This window comes from Sturnira hondurensis, unplaced genomic scaffold (genome assembly GCF_014824575.4).
Source record: "Sturnira hondurensis isolate 20B ecotype Veracruz unplaced genomic scaffold, ASM1482457v3 Scaffold0010128, whole genome shotgun sequence".
Taxonomy (NCBI): domain Eukaryota; kingdom Metazoa; phylum Chordata; class Mammalia; order Chiroptera; family Phyllostomidae; genus Sturnira; species Sturnira hondurensis.
The window spans coordinates 23,286,037-23,304,809 of record NW_028082759.1 but is presented as its reverse complement, the minus strand read 5'-3'; the positions used below and the strand labels follow the sequence as shown (position 1 = coordinate 23,304,809).

Here is an 18,773-nt window from a genome sequence, read left to right as displayed (position 1 = left end):
CGCTGCAGACACGTACGCTCACCTTGTCTGCGTGTCCGTTTCCCTTCCTATTTGTCGTTCCCACTCGAGTCAAAGCTCCACAAGGAAGCTGCATTCCCAGCGCTTAGCACAGTGCCCGGCACACGTAGGCTGGTTGGGCAGACTCCACATAATCGGCCACCTTGTCCATTCAGTAATAACCAATGCCCTGTAACTTGTGTTTCCGACGCTTTCACTGCCCACCTGCTCTCGTACCAGAACTAACTAGGTAATTCAGCGATTACATTTACCCAGTGGCTATCAGGTGGTATAATGAATTTGAGAGACCACTCCTAGAAAAACCAACATGATTTAGATTTTTATTTGTAAATATCATTCATGGGAGGCTTATTTCAAGAAGTTATGTGAAGAATGAACTCGAAATTACAAACTGTGTGTGAACTTCCTCACATCTCGTTTTAGATGCTGCTCTTTGATGAGATTGAGGGAATTATTAAGTCCATTTAATTCAATAAATACTGAATTGAGTGCCTGTCATGTTCTACTTATGATGCTGGCACTAGTGGGATGGGCCAGGGGAGACAGTCACTCCCCCAGTGACAGTAAGCAATGCCAGCCATGTTGAGAAGCTCCCAGGCTATGACACGGGCAGTCACCGCTATAAAACGTCCACAGTACTGTGGAAACACGCTGAAGGCACAGGGGTGAGAGCTGTCTCTCCGGAGGAAGCAGGCTTTTAGGCTGATGTGTGAAAGATAAACAGCAGTCAGATGGACAAAAGCAGGGGAGAAAAGGAAGAGGGTTGCCACCAGAGCCAGGTATGCGGGTCAGGAAAAAAGAAAGGGTAATCAATCCAGAAAGCAGGACGCAGCGCAGTCTGAATGGGACAGACAGAGTGGCTGGAAGGTGGGTGTCAGGATGGGGAGAGCGGAAGAAGCTGAAAACACAAGGAAGCAGAGTGCAAAGGACCGTCTATGTCTCGATAGGAAATGGAGACTATCATCGATACTATGGGGAGGTGCTGAAGCATTTTAAGAAGAGAGGTGACATGACTAAGTTTGAGGGTCCGAAGATTTTGCTGACTGCAGCTGGAAAACCAGTAAGGCTGTGCCTGCGGTAAACTAGGGGCTAGAGCGGCAGCCCGGGGGGGGGGGGGCAGTGTTGATGGCCTGACCTATTAGAGGAGAAGGGACAGGCTCAAGAGAGATGTTTTTCAGGGTCGGGGGAGGCCAGAATTAGTAGTGCTTGGTTTAGGGGAGTGAGGAGGAAAAGGCGTTCAGGATGACTTCCAGGAAAGTATCACCGCTCACGGAAAGGAAGATGTGGAACGAAGGACAAATGTGGGCCAGGCTTGGAGTAATGGGCTCGGCTTTGTATATGCCGAGTTTGAGGTACCTATGATAATGTGCGGTAGAGAGTTGGAAATATAGATTAGTTCCAAAAGGCCAGCATTAGTTGCTGTTTTGTGATGCCCATTAGTCATTTTCTGCTTGTCTGTCCCAGAAATGGGTATCCTAACCCACGCTGAGAGATTTTCCACAGTAAAGCGCTTCAATTCTCAGTATTTCTGGCATATATAATAGCTGAAAAGGTATGGGTACAAAGTCGAAAGCAAAGTTGTCCCTCCAATGCATTAATCGCTTTGAAAACACCACAAATACTTTTTGTAAAAGAGGTCATGGTTCCTCAAGGCACAAAATAAGTTTGACATTTGGGCCATCATCTTGGGCTTTATAACTAATGACTACAATTGCTCAGATCGTTCCATTACTGAGGCATACTTTAAGGTGAGAAGGAGCCATACATATTTTGGGTGGTGCAGTGTAAGGGAGCGTGTCCTCAGTGCGTGGAATCCTTGAGTGGTGTCTGAAGAGGACACCACACGAGCCTGCATTCTGCATCAGACAGAGCTGCACACAAAAGGTTCACTCCTCGTCGCAGGGAGACGGCGGATCCGCCAGCTGCGGCAAGTGCGTTCTGAGAAACTCTCTCTCATGACAAATTAACATAGCGTGTGCCAGATGGTTTTTTTTTTGTTGAATTATACTATAATATGCTTCAGTTACTTTAAGTAATTACACATTTTGTAATCTGCCAGTACCTGCAGCTGCCTCTCATCCTGTTAATTGAAAAGAAAAAAAAAACCCTTAAAAAAAGCAGTATGGCAGCCAAACACTATAGATATATAGCCAAGAATGATGTTTGAGAGATTAGAGAGAATTCCTTGGGCTCAGATGCTGTGTAACTACATATATATATATATACACACACAGTTTGGGACAAGAAAATATTACATATTGTACATTTGCTCATTTATTGATTCAAAACAGTTTTATTAAACACCTATATGCCCAGCAAGATGGTTTCTCATGGTTGGAGAAGGGATGGACATAAATGGTAGTCACACTGTAAGTCAGTGAGTACCACAAAGAGGGACAAAAAGGAGAGAATCTGTCAAGGGGAGTGAGAATGCCTTACAGGAACAGAAAAGACGTTTGAGATGGGTCTGGAAGGAAGAAAGGGTTTTCAGGTTGGAAGTGGGAAAAGATACCCCTAGGAAGAAACAGCACGTACAAAGTACCCCGAGAGTCACCCTAATTCCTCTCTGCCTTCATACTCCACATCAGATCCATCAACACTTTCAATTACTTCTAAAAAAAAGACCCCCAAGTGTCCACCTTTTCCTTTCTTCTTAGTCTGAGCCACCACCATCGCTTAACAAGACTCTTGCAATAGCCTAAGCCCTTTCCCAGCCTGTTAACCTCTATTTTCCCTCCAGAAGCCAGGATGATCTTTAAAAAAAAAAACCTGATCAGATGACTTCTTTCAAAATTGTCCACCATCCTTCACTCACACAACTCTTTAACCTGGCTAATACAGTCCTGAAGGTCAGGTCCTGGTCTGCAGCCAAGGCCATGCTCACCAGACAGCCCACGCGCTCCACGTGCATTTCTGAGACTCCCCTGCAGTCAGACTAGTTCGGCCAATGGTATTGAAAGGAAGCGAAGGGCGGCACTTTGGAGGTGACCTAGTTAACAGTCAGCACTGCTCTTCCTTCCCCTCCGACCCCGCCACCCCCCCCCCCCNCTTCCCCCCCCCCCCCCCCCCCCCCCCCCCCCCCCCCCCAGTGATCTCAGAACACCAGGCCTTCGAGGTGGAGGTGGTGGAACCTCTGCAGCAGAGCCTCTAGCCAAACCGCCGCAGACATGCAACACAAGCAAGAAATAGCCCTTTTCCCTGGTGTGTGCTCAGCCCCTGCTGAGAGTCAGTTTGCGGTGGTGGCTGTCGCTACTTAATAGAACACCTTGCCCAAATCTGCCACACCCGCACGCACTCTGCGGGTGCTTTGTGACTTCAAACCTACCCAGGGTCCTTCTGCCTGGGGACCCTCACATTAGCTGCCCTACTGGAAATGCTCTTTTTCCTGATGTGTAAACGGCAGGAGCTGTTGTCATTAGCTCTCATATTAAGATTGATTTCCTCACAAGGTCTTACTTGTCTACCTGTCTCAGGTGTCCACCCACCCATTCATTATCGTGTTGCCTTATTTTAATTTTCTGCATATACTTATCGCCTGACTTTAGACTTATGTAAACTTGCTAGTTTTCACTTCCCCATCACTAATCCAGTATCTTCAAAGAAAGTGGGGTGTGGGGACCTTGGGTTTTGCTGCATCCGCAGTGCTAAGGAGCCAGGCCACTCAACCAGTGGGGGAGGGCCGAAGGGAGTGCAGACCAGGAGTTTCACCGGCCCGCTGAGCTCCTCCGGCTTCTACTGGGGAGGTTGTTCCCTGCGGCCACAACACAAGGAACGTGAATGGCAGAGGCAGAGCAGCAGATTGCTGGTAATAAATTAGGTGAAGGGAAGTTTGTAAGAATCCTGTAGGCAACAATAAAACAGAAGGCATTAAGCAGGCAGGGCCAGGGTCGGATCGCCTTTTTAGGAAAGTAATTGCGAAAGAAGTATGAAAGGTGGAATAGAGTGAAAAAAACCCAGAGAAGGATGCTACTTCAAGACCCCGGTTAAAGACGTGCAGGGCCTGACAGAGCAAGAACAGGCGTGTCACTGCATGTCTGCACACGCAGTGCCCCTGCGCAGGGGCTCCTGTGGGACGGACTCCTGCACCTGCAGGTGCGAAGGCCCTGCAGAGGCTCGGTCCTGCCAGCCCACCGGAGAAAGGGTTTGCCGGGCCCACCAGCGCCACACACCGGTTCCTGCTTCCCTCTGTGCATGGCCTTGGCTGCAGACCAGGACCTGACCTTCAGGACTGTATTAGCCAGGTTAAAGAGTACGCTTCTGTCAACTTGCCGGGTAAAATTCTTGTTCGCATTTACATTCCTTCCCTGACCAGAGTGGCCAATCACTCTGTATTTCCGCTGTTGTGAACTGCCAGTTCACACACTTTGTCCATCATCTGTTACGTTGTTAATATTTTTCTTAATTATTGAACTCTTGATGGATTCTTCGTATGAATCCTTTGTTTTAATTTTTGTCATTTATTATCTTTGGTACCTTCATGTGGAATTTACATTTTTTGGCTAATCAATTAATATTTTTATTAGATTCTGGGTTTTGTGTTTTGATTAGAAAAACTTTTACATTCCAAGATAATATACATAGTCATTTCTTTTAACACTTTTTTTCTTTAGCTATGTAATCCACCTGAAATTTATTTTACATATGGGATGAGAAATATTCTAAATCCTTCAAAGCATCACCTTTTCACCACTGTTCTGAAATGCTATGTTGTCATGAACAAAATGTTCAGTTTTACGCGGCCTGTTTTCTGTATTCTGTTCCAACAGTCTGTCCTGGGCAATGCTGCTGTACAGCTTTGTCTACTTGGGTGTCGGCAAGACAAATGTCATTTCATTTGTCCCCCCACAAAGTTTTAAAATTTAATCTATAAAAATAACAATCTATCATTCCAGTAAGATTAGTACAGCTACATTACAGTTATGGGTGCTACACATTAATAAGCAACTATTAATACTGTCTGCTCTTGAAAGCTCAAGATTCTCTGTATCACAGATTTCAACATAAAAGAGTAACTAAGAGGGAATAATTATAAATGAATCAATAAAATCTTACAAATTAAAGCAAACTTCAAAATGAAAGAATATATACCACAGAGGAGATCCCATTTTACAAAAGCTTCTGATACTAAGAAGGAAAAATTACTCTATTTCACTAATGCGTGCTTCATTTCATTATGGCTATATTTACTTTTGGATCGATCTTAAGGAATCATGGACACCTGGTAATTACATTTAACTGTCAGTTGTCAGAAGCACCAGGAGTTTCCTAAGGCAGCAGCAGAACTAGTCCAGAGACGACTCCAGCACCCTAAGGGGCTGGTGGCTCTGCTGGTGCTGGGTTTTGTCCCTGATGTCCGTTAACCACAGTAAGTCGGTACACACACAGGTGGCAAGAACACAGTGAATGCACGAGTACTGAACTGTTCCAAAGTAAAGAGGACATACTGGGAAAAGGCACACTTCAGGGGGAAGCTCTGATGCCTCACCTGCTCAGTAAGGGTGCACCGGAAAGCAGGGTGCTGGGATCCAACCCGGAACAGCTCATTTTTGGTAGCGATTAATAAACACATTTTATATGAATGGCAGAATGCCTAAATTGGTGGCACATACAGAAAAACCCTTATAAGGAGAGTCAAATGAGTACCTGATTTCTAAATATATTGCTCTGTAGTTTATTTTGTAATATATCATTAATAAGAGACACAGTGGATTAAAGACTTGTGCCATATCACTGAATCATTCTAAAAACAAAACCAAAACAAGACCATTGCTAAGGAAAACCAATGAACCCATCCCCAAAGATACAGAAATGCCACCTAGCAGTTAGCCTGGTGCGCTGCTGGTACCGTCCCACGCTAACAACTGTTAACGCCCGATGTGGAAGCTATTGTAAATACGTCTGGGGAGAGCATCGCATTCAGAACACACTTTTCATTGGAATAAACATGAGTTTCTATTTCAATAATTATAAATTATGGCTGTCATGTAATTCTGTATTATAGCCAACAGGTGAAGTATAGAGAAAATACTTCAGCAGACATTTTTTTGTTGTAGAAAGATTTTTGACTTGATTTCATACACATGCCTCAGTATTAACTTATGTCTCCAAAGAGGATGCAATTCACATGTATATAAATCTCGCCTAAAATCTGGTGCTTTCTAGAACTAGTATATATTCTTGTACAATTAAAAATGAAATAAGCAAGTAAGCTCCTCATACATATATCTCATGCATTACATTTTGGTTTACTTGGAATACACCAATCTCTTAGCATTTATAAAGACTATTCCCTAAGCCCTTTTGCTGTTCCTTCCTAAATGTTTTACATGTCAGGCATAGAGCGGACCCCTTGCATATTTCTGATCACATAAACAAAAACCTATAACAACATACGGGGCATACAGGTGAGGGTGAAGGGTTGGGCTGGGCGGGGCTCCAGTCCAGGCTGGACTGACCCCAAAGCTAGTGGTCTCTCCGGTAATGCTGCACCGCCTGCCTCCTTACGTGCCAGAAATAAACACACCTTTCTCAGCCCTTTTATGAATGCAAATAGTCTTCATGCAAAATCTTGTGAAAATATTTCTATTTTGAATGTAAACATTTTAGTTTTGACATGTCAGAGCATATGGACACATTTTTAGCGACATAGCAGATGTGCAGAAAGTCTCTCTTAGTATGGTGGAATGTATTCATTTCCAATCCTGTGGTTCAAACAACCAACATAGGCATGTCAAATAAAAGTTAAGTATACCCTGTGAAAACCAGATTTTCCTGTGCAAAACCCTAAATAGAAGGTCCAGAAAAAGTCTTGCCACTGTTAATGGTTTGTGCAACAATGATGTAACCTGGCAGCCAAGGAGAGTGCACTGGAATGCACATGCATGAACAATGATGACTTCACTGTACTAGTCAGTGGGGGCAGTAGACACCATTGAGTGAGCATGTGCACTGTGTGGCTGTCACATTCAAAATGAGTGAGTGAATAGAGCAATAGGTCTGTGTCAGATTTTGAACATTCCTCTGCAAAAACTATTTGGATGATTCAGAAGGCTGCAGCTATGGGCAAGTGGTGACTGGCAGCTTCATCGTGCCAATGTGCCCACTTATGTATCACGTCTCGTGCAGCTTTTTGGTGAAACATGGAATCACCCAGGTGACTCATCCCCCGTTAAGCCCAGATATAGCACCCTGAGACCTCTGGCTTTTCCCAAAACTAAGATCACCTTTGAAAGGGAGGAGATTTCAGACTGTCAATGAGATTCAGGAAAATAAGATGGGGCAGCTGATGGAGGTTGGGAGAACCGTGTGAGGTCCCAAGGTGCCTCCTTTGAAGGGGACTGAGACGTGTCATTGTCCTACGTACAGTGTTTCTTGCATCTTCTGCATTAAATGTCTCTATTTTCTCCATTTGACATAGCGTGTGGCTGGATACTTTCTGGACAGATCTTGTGTATGCAATGAAACCTTGATAGAGTATAATGTTTTCTCACATTTTTATAACTTTATAAAAATTATCATATAACCAAGAAGTATTTATTTCAACTTAAGCATAATTATTCCTTTTTTAAAATATTTCTAAAGAAAATGACTAAATCTAAAAATTTCAAAGATATAAATTTGTAACCTATTTATTTTTGATAACCAATTTGGTTTTAAGTAATCTTCTTCAACCTATTCAACTTACCAAAAATGCCATGGAACACGGGGTTTTTAAAAATTTAATAAAAACAGTGTTCTAATCCCTGGAACAAAGACCAAATTGTCACATCGGCAAGAGAGACAATGGCTGGAATAACCTGGTTCTTTCCTCTTGTCTTTAATAAGAGCATCCAAAGAAGGATTCTCCCTCTACAAAGTTGTGGATTTCTTAAAAACTGTGTTACACTGAACTACAAAGGCAGAAGGAAAAGCAGTCACAACAATTAGTATCCCCATGAACTTCAAGAGGTAAGATCATGATGAAAACTGAAAATGAGGATGTTGCAAATATCTCAAGGACAAAGACCAGCAATACAGAGAGTGCATGACAATTAAATACAAGCACAGAATAAAAAATATGAGCACAGAATATTTCTGATAATACATAATGTTTGCATGATGCTTTACAGTTTATGAGATGTTTTGATATTTATACTATTTCATAAATAACCGTAGCAACCGAATGCTTTCATTCCTAGAGAAGATAAAATTAAGGCTTGGAAAACATTAGTGGTTTATACATAATCACACATTTGTGGAACAGACTGTGGATCAGAAGTTATGGTTTTAGCTTTTTTAAAAAACTGATTTTATTGGGGTTATATTGGTTAATAAAAATACAGGTTTATGTGGTATGATTTTATAATATATCAGCTATAGACTGTATTGTGTGTGCACCACCCAAGTCACATCTGTAATTATTATTTATTCCCCCTTTATACCCTCCTACCTCCTCTCACCCCTCTTCTGGTAGTGAGGTTTGTTTATTTATTTTTGCTTAATTAATCCCTTTTTATATACTCCACTGACTTCTAGGGAAGATTTTTAAGTCAGTCACTTATATTGTGGACAAAATTTTTAGGCTTTAAAATAGACGTTTCAGCCCTGGCTGGCATAGCTCAGTGGATTGAGCATGTATGTGCCTGTGAACCAAAGGGCCACGGGTTCGATTCCTAGTCAGGGCACAAGCCTGGGTTGCAGGCCAGTTCCCAGTGGGGGGCATGTGAGAGGCAACCACACATTGATGTGTCTCTCCCTCTCTTTCTCCCTCCCTTCCCCTCTCTCTAAAAATAAATAAATAAAATCTTTAAAAATTGATATTTCAATAGTTAATTGTTTAAGGCTGTTGATAAATAGATGATTTCAAAGTTACATTTTTCAATATTCAAAAGCTGTCAAACTCAGAGTTATGCATAAAGGATGGAGACTATTTTGGGAAGACATACACAGTGTTCTAGGATTCCATGTAAACTGAAAACGAACATAATGACTTCAGTTAGGTGCCAAATGGATAATTTGAAAAGTTCATATTAATTCTGAAACACTACTTAATAAGCTATGAGAACACTGTAAGTTCTTAGCAATGACATAAAAATTGAGTTTGCTGTGAATTCAAATTCATAAAAATGGTAAAAAAAATAATTCGCTAAAAGTAGAGATCAAATTGCTAAAAATTTGGTAGCAAGCAAACCTCCATTAGTATAGCTCTTTATAGTTTAAGTCCCCAACTAGAATGTAGGGTCTCTGACGGCATGGTGAGGTTTGTTCATTTTTGTACTGATACCAAAAACTATTTATAGAAATACTGCATAATGAATAAAAACAATACTCTTACCCACGTCCAGTGTCAAGTGGTGATACTAGTCTCTTGATTTTGAAGTAACTACTCTATTTCCCTTTTTTCTAGGAGGTAAACAAAAAAACACCAACTTACGGGAAATTTGGTATTTTCACCTTATTTAGGGTTTAGAAGGTTGTTTACCAAGACTTGGTTTTCTTTGAAAGTGAAAACAGTTCTCACTATATTTCCTAGATTCGTGTGTACAACTGGAGTCCAGCATGAAATGTTTCTTGACTGCTTGGGTCAGGCAGGCCCGCTACCCAATGGCTGCTGCTTGCATACCTGACTGTGTGCACCTGCGCCGGCTGAGTCCAGGCAGACCCACACGGCAGGGTTTCACTGGGGTGGGGATGGTCCTCAAAAGCCTGGTTGGCTTGCTTTGCGTTGGGCCGACCACGAGCTATTTCCATGTATTTCTCTCTCAGGTTATTTTGCCACTACATGTTGCTATGTTAGGCATTTTACTTTATGGCAAATTGTTTTCAAAAAAGATTCTTTGTATGTCATTGACACTCCGGCAAGGAGGCAAAGCAGAGACGGACTCTACTGGGCAGGTGAAGGGCTGGGCCTCCCACTCTCGCTGATCTGGCCAATCAGAGACAGACTGTCTGCTGCCACAGCAGACGGAAAAGACGCAGGCAGGCTGCTAATGCAGTCGAGGGAGTCCCCAGTGATCTCTTCTGATTGCTCCTCTTTTCTCAGACAAAGAGCTGAGGTTATCAAGTGAAAGTAATGATGTGTGGTAGACCGCTCTGCCTGGTTTTAGGAATTGTATCTGCACCCCTTGTGGCTAAGGGCAAGGGACAACCTTTAGAATGCCAGCCACAGGAGACAAAGCCTGTCTCTGGTAGCAAACTCTGCTTCAGTTCCTCTCCCTGCCCCCAAAGCTTCGTAGGAAGTCAATGATGGGTGAGACCCCTCCCAGCGGGGGGCAACGTAAGCCAGACTCCATCACTTGGGAGGCCTTCATGGAAGGACTGGGAGGGGAGGCTGCAACAAAGAGCAATGGACTCCCGCCCCGTGGCTTTGTCAAAGCCCAAGTCCCTCTGGGAGAAGTGCTTCCTGGCTCTAATCCCCTTAAGCCTGAATACCTGATGGGGAGGGGTGCAGCTCCTTGCCTTGCTAGAGTGTGTCCTGGGGAAAAATCTGGCATCACAAAGACTTGCTGATAAACCTGTGAAATCTGCTCTGCTAGGAGTGCTTTCATTCATATGATAAGGGGTCCAAGAGGAAATGAGTATGTCTCCCAAAGTTTCTGCTACTCTCTTCCTGACAGACACTGACTCAGACGCTGAAGCCCTCAGATATCTTTGAAATGTTATCTACTGTTTGATCCTTGCCACCCTGTATTCCTGTGTGTTACAACCCAATAAAAGGCTTTGGAGGAAGGCGCTCGGGGCCTTTTTCTCCTCGGAGAAACTGGCTGCTGCTGGACTTTGTCTCCCCTGAGAAACTGGCCACAGCCCACTCTTCCTCCTTACCAAACAGATCTCAGCATGTCTAGGTCATTATTCACTTTTGTCTGTGGCACTTGGGGGGACTCAATAGAGAAGTCGCCCCCACAATGATGGAAAGAGGTGTAAAAGGTTTGAGGAAAGAGGACGGTATGACTGTCACCAAGGAGAGCAGAATACAGACTGAGTGCGTAGCAGCTGAAGGGCCCTTCCTTTTGTGATCATGAATTTGAAGCGAGACCACCAGCACAGCTGGGTTTTCCTCCAGCCACCATGGGCAGAATGGGCGGTGGCACAGACTGGGCAACAGTATGTATTTACCGGGGCTTGTTTGGCAAAAGGAAGAAGGGAAAGAGGGGCCGAGTTGAGGATGGCGCTTCCCGCTGAGCTGTCTGAAACAGCACCCCTGTGAAAACGCACACACTGCCTACTGCCCTTTTCTGCTCGATTTTTTTGCTTAGCAATTGTCATCACCACATCATGCCCTTAGTTTCTCTTACTGCCTGCCTCCCCTATTGTGAAGTCTGAGGAAGGCAGGAATCTTCGTCTGGCAGGGCTGTCGTCTTTACCAGGCGAGATTCCGGGCTGGGCACAGCAGTTACTGCAGTACCTGTGGCCCCTCCCACCACTGCCCTGTGGTTTCACCAAGAGTGACTGGCTGGTGGGATACCCTGCAGCTATTTTTAAAGGACTGAGTAGTCTGGATGTAATTTTGATCTTTCAAACTGGTAACATTAGTTTCTTATGCTAATTATAGTAAAGGGACCTTAAGGCGGAAGGAGTTTGATCTAAAACAAAATTTTTAAAAAGATTGATTTATTTAGAGAACGGAGAAGGGAGGGAAAAAGGGAGAGAAACACTGGCGTGAGATTGCCTCTTTCCAACTGGGGACCAAACCTACAACCAGGCATATGCCCTGAGACGACACCCAACCAACTGAGCCACACCTGTCGGGGTCTCTAAAAATTTCTTAAGTAGAAGAGAGTAATAAAAATAGCAGGTGGTGAGAAATGAGATGGGAACGTATACATGGGCCAGTTCAAAATATCCCTATGGCTAACTTGCTGCTAACTGTGGGTGGGAAGGGATGAGAGAGGAGAGTGAATTAACTTGATTTGTTATAAAAGTTCTCTGTGGCTTACTGTGGAACACGGACTCAAGGGACAATGGACTTGGACTCCACAGTGCAACCACACAGCTAAGCAGTGACCCAGGAGCCAGAGAAGGGCGGCCTGAACTCAGGAAGGGCAGGAAGATGAAGCGGATGGATCTGAAAACATGCAGGGGGCGGGGTCAGCCACATTGGAGGCTGCGCAGGTTCAGAAAGGCTGCAGAGGGTGGAGAAGTCAGGGCAGCCGCTGGTCCAGCCATGCCACCCACCACACCCAGGTTATTTTCAAGGTCCTGACTACTGGAAACCATAGGGCTACTTCCATGGTATCTGACTTTTGGCTAAAAATACCATTAAAAAACCCCATGAAAAACAAATAATTTCCAATGTTCAAAAGAACTAAGTTAAGATGTCCTCATCGTGATAGGCAGCGGTAAAACAGTGTTCACGAGGTTTTTGACAGCACTCATTCCAACAAGCTGCTTTACGCCCGATGCAGCCCAGCCCTCGGGTGCAGGGACTGTTCCCAGTCTTGTGCTCTCAGCTACCAGACTACTTTAAGAAAGCCACATTTCAGTAATTCTCAAATAAATCACCTACACAGAAGTACAGAACACTTGTCAAGTTCCCAACGCTATGGTGTGGACTGTATATTTACATAAGTGTTACACTCAGACACCCTCGTTCACCGGGCCTGAGTGCCGATGCCCGCAGGGCGCCGGGGCCTGTGAACCGGCGAGCTTGGCACAGGGCTCTGGGACACCGGACCCTGTGTTCTCGCTGAGATTCCAGAGTAGGAGTTTGAGCACGAGTTCAGAAATGGTCGAATTAACAACCCCGGCCACCCCGCCTGGGTCACATTCTGAGAGCAGGATCCTGAAAACACTCTGAGAGCAGGATCCTGAAAACTGCTGATTTTTAAAAACCACTTTCCTCAGTCACAGTGGCTGCATCCTGGACTGCGCATTCCTTTCTCATCAACAGTCCTCCTGGTAATTCTTAGGAGGAATGAACAGCACTTGGAAGTCTGTAAGATGAGAAACAGGTTTCACCCTAAGGCAGTGCTATCAGTTCAGGAATCCAAGTCTCTTAGTGATGTGGTCTCTTAACTAGTGGGGCACCTCACGCTTTGTCACGTTTCACAGGTTCAAATAAATGTACGTTAAAAACTAAAATTCTGCAGAAATAATTAAGGCTGGAACATGAGTTTGGCCTAGAAAAAACAATAATTGATAAGTGCACTAGCTTTTTCGTTCATTCATTTATCCCACAAATATGTTCTGAGCATCGATGCGAGCTGGGCCCTGTCTTAGGGTCTGGGGACCCAGGCTCCGGTGGAGAACACAAGGGACAAGCTACTCTCTGGGGCCGATGCTCCCTCGGGGGAGGGACAGCACACAAAGTGTGAGTGTGGGAATAGGAAACGAAAGGACTAGCAGCGATGAGTGTGCTGAGGAGGAACGAAGTGGATAATGGGGCGGAAACTCTTAGGGGCAAGGCCTCGTCTGACGCGCCTGGTGTTCCCGGCATCTGGCAGAATGCTTAGAACGGAGTGGTTGCTCAGGTATGTGTTGTATGAATTATTGTGAGACTTTAGGTGTATGCTGTTTATTAATTAGATTTATTGGGGTGACGATGGCTAACAGGATCATATAGGTTGGTATCTGCTTTTATTTTTGGAACTACTTGATTAATCTACAAAGTGAGGTATTAGGCACTTGGAATTGCAAGGTGTAACCCTGAACTTGAATACAGTGAAGAGACAGACAGCCAAGTGCTGAGAATCCTGCCAAATATTTTAACGGTGCGTGGAAAGCCCACATCTAAGAAAACGGAGGTATTTTTAGTTCAAGATCACTAATACAATAAAGCACACATATAAAATATTAATGAGCTTCTACTATTGCAGACTTAGTATATGTATACTTTTAATAATCTACATGTTATTGTAAATACAATGATAATGTAAAATTAAGTTTATTGACTCATTTTTCCTGGGAACTATGGAAAAATCAAATGTAACAGGACCCACAAAGGGCTGGTCCTCCCTTTCTCTTCAACTTGACACAAAATATCTGCCAAGTGGCAAATGCTTTGTCTGAGCAGATTTATAGTCGCTAGTCACCAAAGCTAAACTAGAAAATGGGATGCCAGACTTCACAGAACATCCTCAGACCCTCAATAAGCAAGAAGCAAAGGTACAAATTCGGCTACATTTTTCAAGATGTTTTTAAGATCTGAGCCAATATGACAGAAACGTTTTCATCTTCTACTTCAACATTGTGATACAAATCGATCAAAGTTAGACACTTCTGGCCATTAGAATAGCGTCCCCTTCAATCCTAGGCCTAGGACACTACAGCATCACTTGCTTCAAGGTAAAATCGTTGATTTTAAATGTTGTCTTGATTCAGGTTTGAGGCCCCGGCTAGAGACCGGTCAGCTCCCTTCCTGAGCAGCTGATTAAATTCACACGCCCTGCCACTTCCCTTCCTGGGCTCTCACACTCTGGCCGCTGCACACCTGCGGGCCCTGCCCCAGGTTGGACAGCAGACAGCCAGGGACAGTCCCCATGCCGCAGAGCCCATGAAGCTCTTCCGGTTGGTCAGTCCGAAACCTATTCACCCTGCCCCATTCCTTCCAGTGGAAACCACAATAAAGGTGTTCACCCCTGGCAGCCCCGAGTACAGAAACTGTGACACTTTCTGGTTCCTCTTCCTCTTGTTCTGCCTCTGGCCTCCCTACAGTCACTCAAAATGATGTGGTTAAAACACAAGGATATAAAGTGCATTTCTTTTAGTTAAGAAATAACACTAAAATTAACTGCTATTGTTTCTTAATTAGAAGTAATATATTGTATAACCGCAATGTTAATTCCCTGCAACAGTTCGGATGGATTTATTTGGCAGCTAGAGTTCATTCCAACTTCCAGGGTGCTGTACCTGATCATAGACACAGGCACCGTCTGTGTAAGAAAAAAGCTGTCCAAAGCCTCGTTTTCACCAAGACAGATTATCATCGATTGCTGTGCTAGGTGAGGTGGGATATTTTTAAAGGGATACCCCATTAAAATATCCATATTTTTATCCACTAAAGGCATATTAGGGTTACTCAAATTAACCAATCCATTAAAAACTCCACAACACTTCAAAAACATTCAAAAGATGAAAATACAGCAAAGAGTTCTGAGGCCATTTTGAACGTGAGCTTGCAGGGAGGAAAAGCGGCCCACACTGGTGCACCCGTGGTCGCCGAGCCCTGGAAAGCCTCGCAGCGCCCCACACCGCGCGGTCTGTCTGTGGGACATGCACGTCTGGTCTCACCGCTTGGCTCACCGCCCTCTACAGCCGCGCTCCCCCACCCTTCTGGCACCAGGGACGGTTACATGGCGATGGGACAGGGGAGGGTGGGGAGGGGAACAACAACGAGGACACAGGAGGCGGCAATCAGGTGAGCTCTGCTCATGGCCTGGTTCCTAAGAGGCCGTGACAGACGCCGTGCACGGCCTGGGGCGGGGGCCTGCTCTATGGCACCCCACTCATTCAGCACAAAAGCTTAAGTTCTTCCGGGCAGAGGCAGCGAACTTTTTCTCAAAGGCCCAGAGAGCCAACATTTTAATCTTCACAGGACAGATTGTGTTGCAGTTACAGAACATTATTATGCTAGACTTATATGAAAGTAGTATTAAGATTCTAAACTGCCACGTCCAATCAAAAATCGTATTTTGTGGAGTATGCATAAACTTTGCAAAAAATAGGCAATGCCAGTGTTGGTTTATTAAGCTTAATATTTTTATAGTAGTTCAATAAACATTTTCTGAATAAAAAATGTAAGTGCAAGGTCCGGAATTACACATTTTTACAAAAAGATTAGGGCACAGACCGTAAACTAAAGGTCAATTTCCTCTGTAAAACACATCCAACAGCGAACAGCGGACTTACTTCAGATTACTGATTCTAGTCTCGGCGCTTTCCGTGAGTCTCCTCGTTTCCTCCTTCCACCTGTCGGCCGCCTTCTGCCGGGTCGCTAAGAGACGCCGCAGCTCCACGGTGGAGTTGCGGTTGCTGTCCTCCATCTCCCTCAGCTGCACCTCAAACCCGTGTTCCTTCACCGAAAATTCATGTTCCATTGTACTGACCTAGGCAACACAGTGGACACGGAGCCTTTTTATTCTCTGTTCTTCTCAGGGATGTACGGACCAACGACACACACAAAAGGGATCACTCCTTGTGCTGTCTGTGGCCCATAAAGGTTTAGACGAGTAATCCATATAAAAATTAAGTTTACGATCTGTCCTTATCACAAATGAAAATTTACTCTGTATTACAGTAAACGTCCAGTGAAACCGGAATTACGATGGACTAAAATTCTTTGCAGCACTTTCCCCAACACCTTAAAGTGCCAGTGGTAACAAAGTATCCTCTGTGATATAAAATTGCTCTCATCATTTACTTTTACGTTTGTTGCCATAATCCACAAAAAAATGTTCATGCTCGCAGTCACTGAGAGTTGTGTTTTTACTTGAGCCATTAAAAAAATATTTACTGGTTTATTATAAAGGATGCAGCTCAGGAACAGGCAGAGGGAGGAGACACAAAGGGCAAGGAACGGCATGTGGGGGCTGTGAGCTCCCCCGCCCTCTCCAAGCACCCCCCCCCGCCCCCCACCAACTCAGGAGCTCCGCCTCACGGTCTTTCACAGGGCTTTACAAAGTCAATATTACATAAATGAATTAATTCCTTTACCATTTTAGTTACAGTATAAAATGGGTTTTTCTTTCAGGAAAAAAGACTAGAATGATTTTGAGAATCTCCTATGGAAGTAAGTTCAGTATATTTCTGGGTAATGTGTGTCATTACAAGCACCTTTTAATGCAGAATGAGCATACAAACAAATGTTCTTGGGACACCCTGGATGTTTTCTCAACTGCGACCCAGTCGGAGAACAAAGCCTAACGCCCTGAGGCATGTCATGAATGGCCTTCTCCTGCATTCCTGGGGAGTGAAACTACCATCACCACCCTCAGGCGACTGGGAAAACCTTCGGTGCACTCTCAGAACATCTTTACCTCGCTGCCCTGAAGAAATATTATAAAGAATAACTACCTTGTGGTATTTTCAGGTAATGTGCTTGGAAAATGGTCCTGGCTGGCGTGGCTTCTAGTTCATTAAATAAGGTTCCTTCTAAGCTGAGAAAAGAATGAACCAGCGCCCCAACCTTATCAGGTGGAAAGACACCAGAGAAAACCCACCACTAGCAGAATTCCTGGCTCATGGGGGCAAATGGCACACAGCCTGTCCTCAGTGCCCTGCTCAGTGCCACGGGCTTCCTAGCATGCTCACATCTGCTTTCTCAAGGAGGGTAGGGGTAGAAATTTATGACTTTATGAATATAGGCACTGGAAAACAAGATTGATTTCTTGGCTTTGTACTGCATTACTGCTGGGCAAGCCTCTTGAGGCCCCTGACTCCTGCTATTTTAGTAATTTTTGAATTATTAGATTCTGAAAATTTAATTTCAATATCCTCCCCTCCCTTCTCTGCCTTAACCTTCACTTTCTCTGGAGAAGCCATGATTCTGATATCTCAGGAGGGAATTGTCTACTTCTGTCTCTCTCCTATATGTATTAAAAAATGATCTATGTATCTACACAGTGTCAGAACTCTACCTCCCAGGTTAAGTGCCTGTTGCCACCTGGAAAACCTGTTCGCTCCAGGGCCCTTTGGGACCTGGTCTCTGCTTGTGTCTGCCAGTCTGTGTCACACCGCTGTGGCCCTTCTTTCTCCGTTTCCGTCATAATGCCTTCCCATTCTTGGGTCCCCTCCCCCACTCCCTTAGCATGGAAAAATCTTTTCCCTTCTGCTTAGGTTAGTCACTCTGCTGGGGACCACTTTGTGTGGCGTTGGGAACTGTAGCCCTGTGCAAGCCAGGCCTTGAATGATGGCCTGTAAGACTTGACCAGACGCTGGGATTGCTGGGAGGCAGGCGTGACGGGTGCCAGCACTGAGGGCTCCCGTGGGAAATCAGGCTAAAGAATGCATTATACCTGTGGGGCTTGCTTTGCTCTGTGTAGCCCTGTTCCCAGGAATCTGTTATCGAAATCCAAAGCAGAAGGAATGGACTCCTAGTCTCATGAGCCACGCCTTAAGAACCCCCTGGCATAGGCAGATGTAATGGACCCTGACCTGAGGCAGATCTCTGTTTCCTCATTGCTATCTATAGCCAATATCTGTTTTCTGTAACTAGGGCCTTTAGACATTGCTGGGTGAGCTTTGCCCGCAGGCTGTGTACCCCTGCATGTATCACTTTCGATAAAAGCTTCAGGAGGAAGGACCTGGAGGCTCTTCTCCCGAGAGATTAGGCAGCCTTTTCTCCCCAAGCAGATCTTGTGTTGGTGGGCTCATTTCATCCGTGCCTCCAGGGGACACTGTGGGGCGGGTCCCGTTCCTCTATTCAACTTTCGGAGCTGAGCTCAGTTACTGCTCTGTCGGTGATTCTCTCCCTGGCGAGGCAGTCCAGGTCCCTCTGTATGGGCTTTCACCGCGCTCGGTGCGCTTCCTGAAATGCTCTCATCGGTTTGTAAGCAGACGTTCACAGTGGGCCCCTCCACGCAAATTTTAAGTTTATGGGTGGGGCCCACATCTTTTTTTGTTTACTACTTTATCTTTAGGTCCTGAAACATAGTGAAGTTGTCAAAGCACAGCTTTGACTGAATAAACAATGGCGATTAGATGCCAAAATTCAGTCTTTAAACAAGCCCCAGATCCTTCAGTGGATATAATTCCGATCACTGTGCTGGTTCTGCAGCGACCTGGTAAGGCTGAGGGTCACAGCCCCCAGGACTGTGGTATAGGTAACAAAAGTCCGGCTA

General features: G+C 44.8%; 1 protein-coding gene across 2 annotated transcripts in view; it reads right to left on the bottom strand.

Annotated features, from left to right (window-relative positions):
* Positions 1 to 18,773, bottom strand: part of SCLT1 (sodium channel and clathrin linker 1) — a 96,612-nt gene that overhangs the window by 14,241 nt on the left and 63,598 nt on the right. For both annotated transcript variants that reach the window (XM_037058522.1, XM_037058523.1), the window contains one exon: positions 15,844 to 16,040. In XM_037058522.1, coding sequence (XP_036914417.1) covers positions 15,844 to 16,040 — 197 coding nt within the window. The remainder of the gene's footprint in view (positions 1 to 15,843; positions 16,041 to 18,773) is intronic.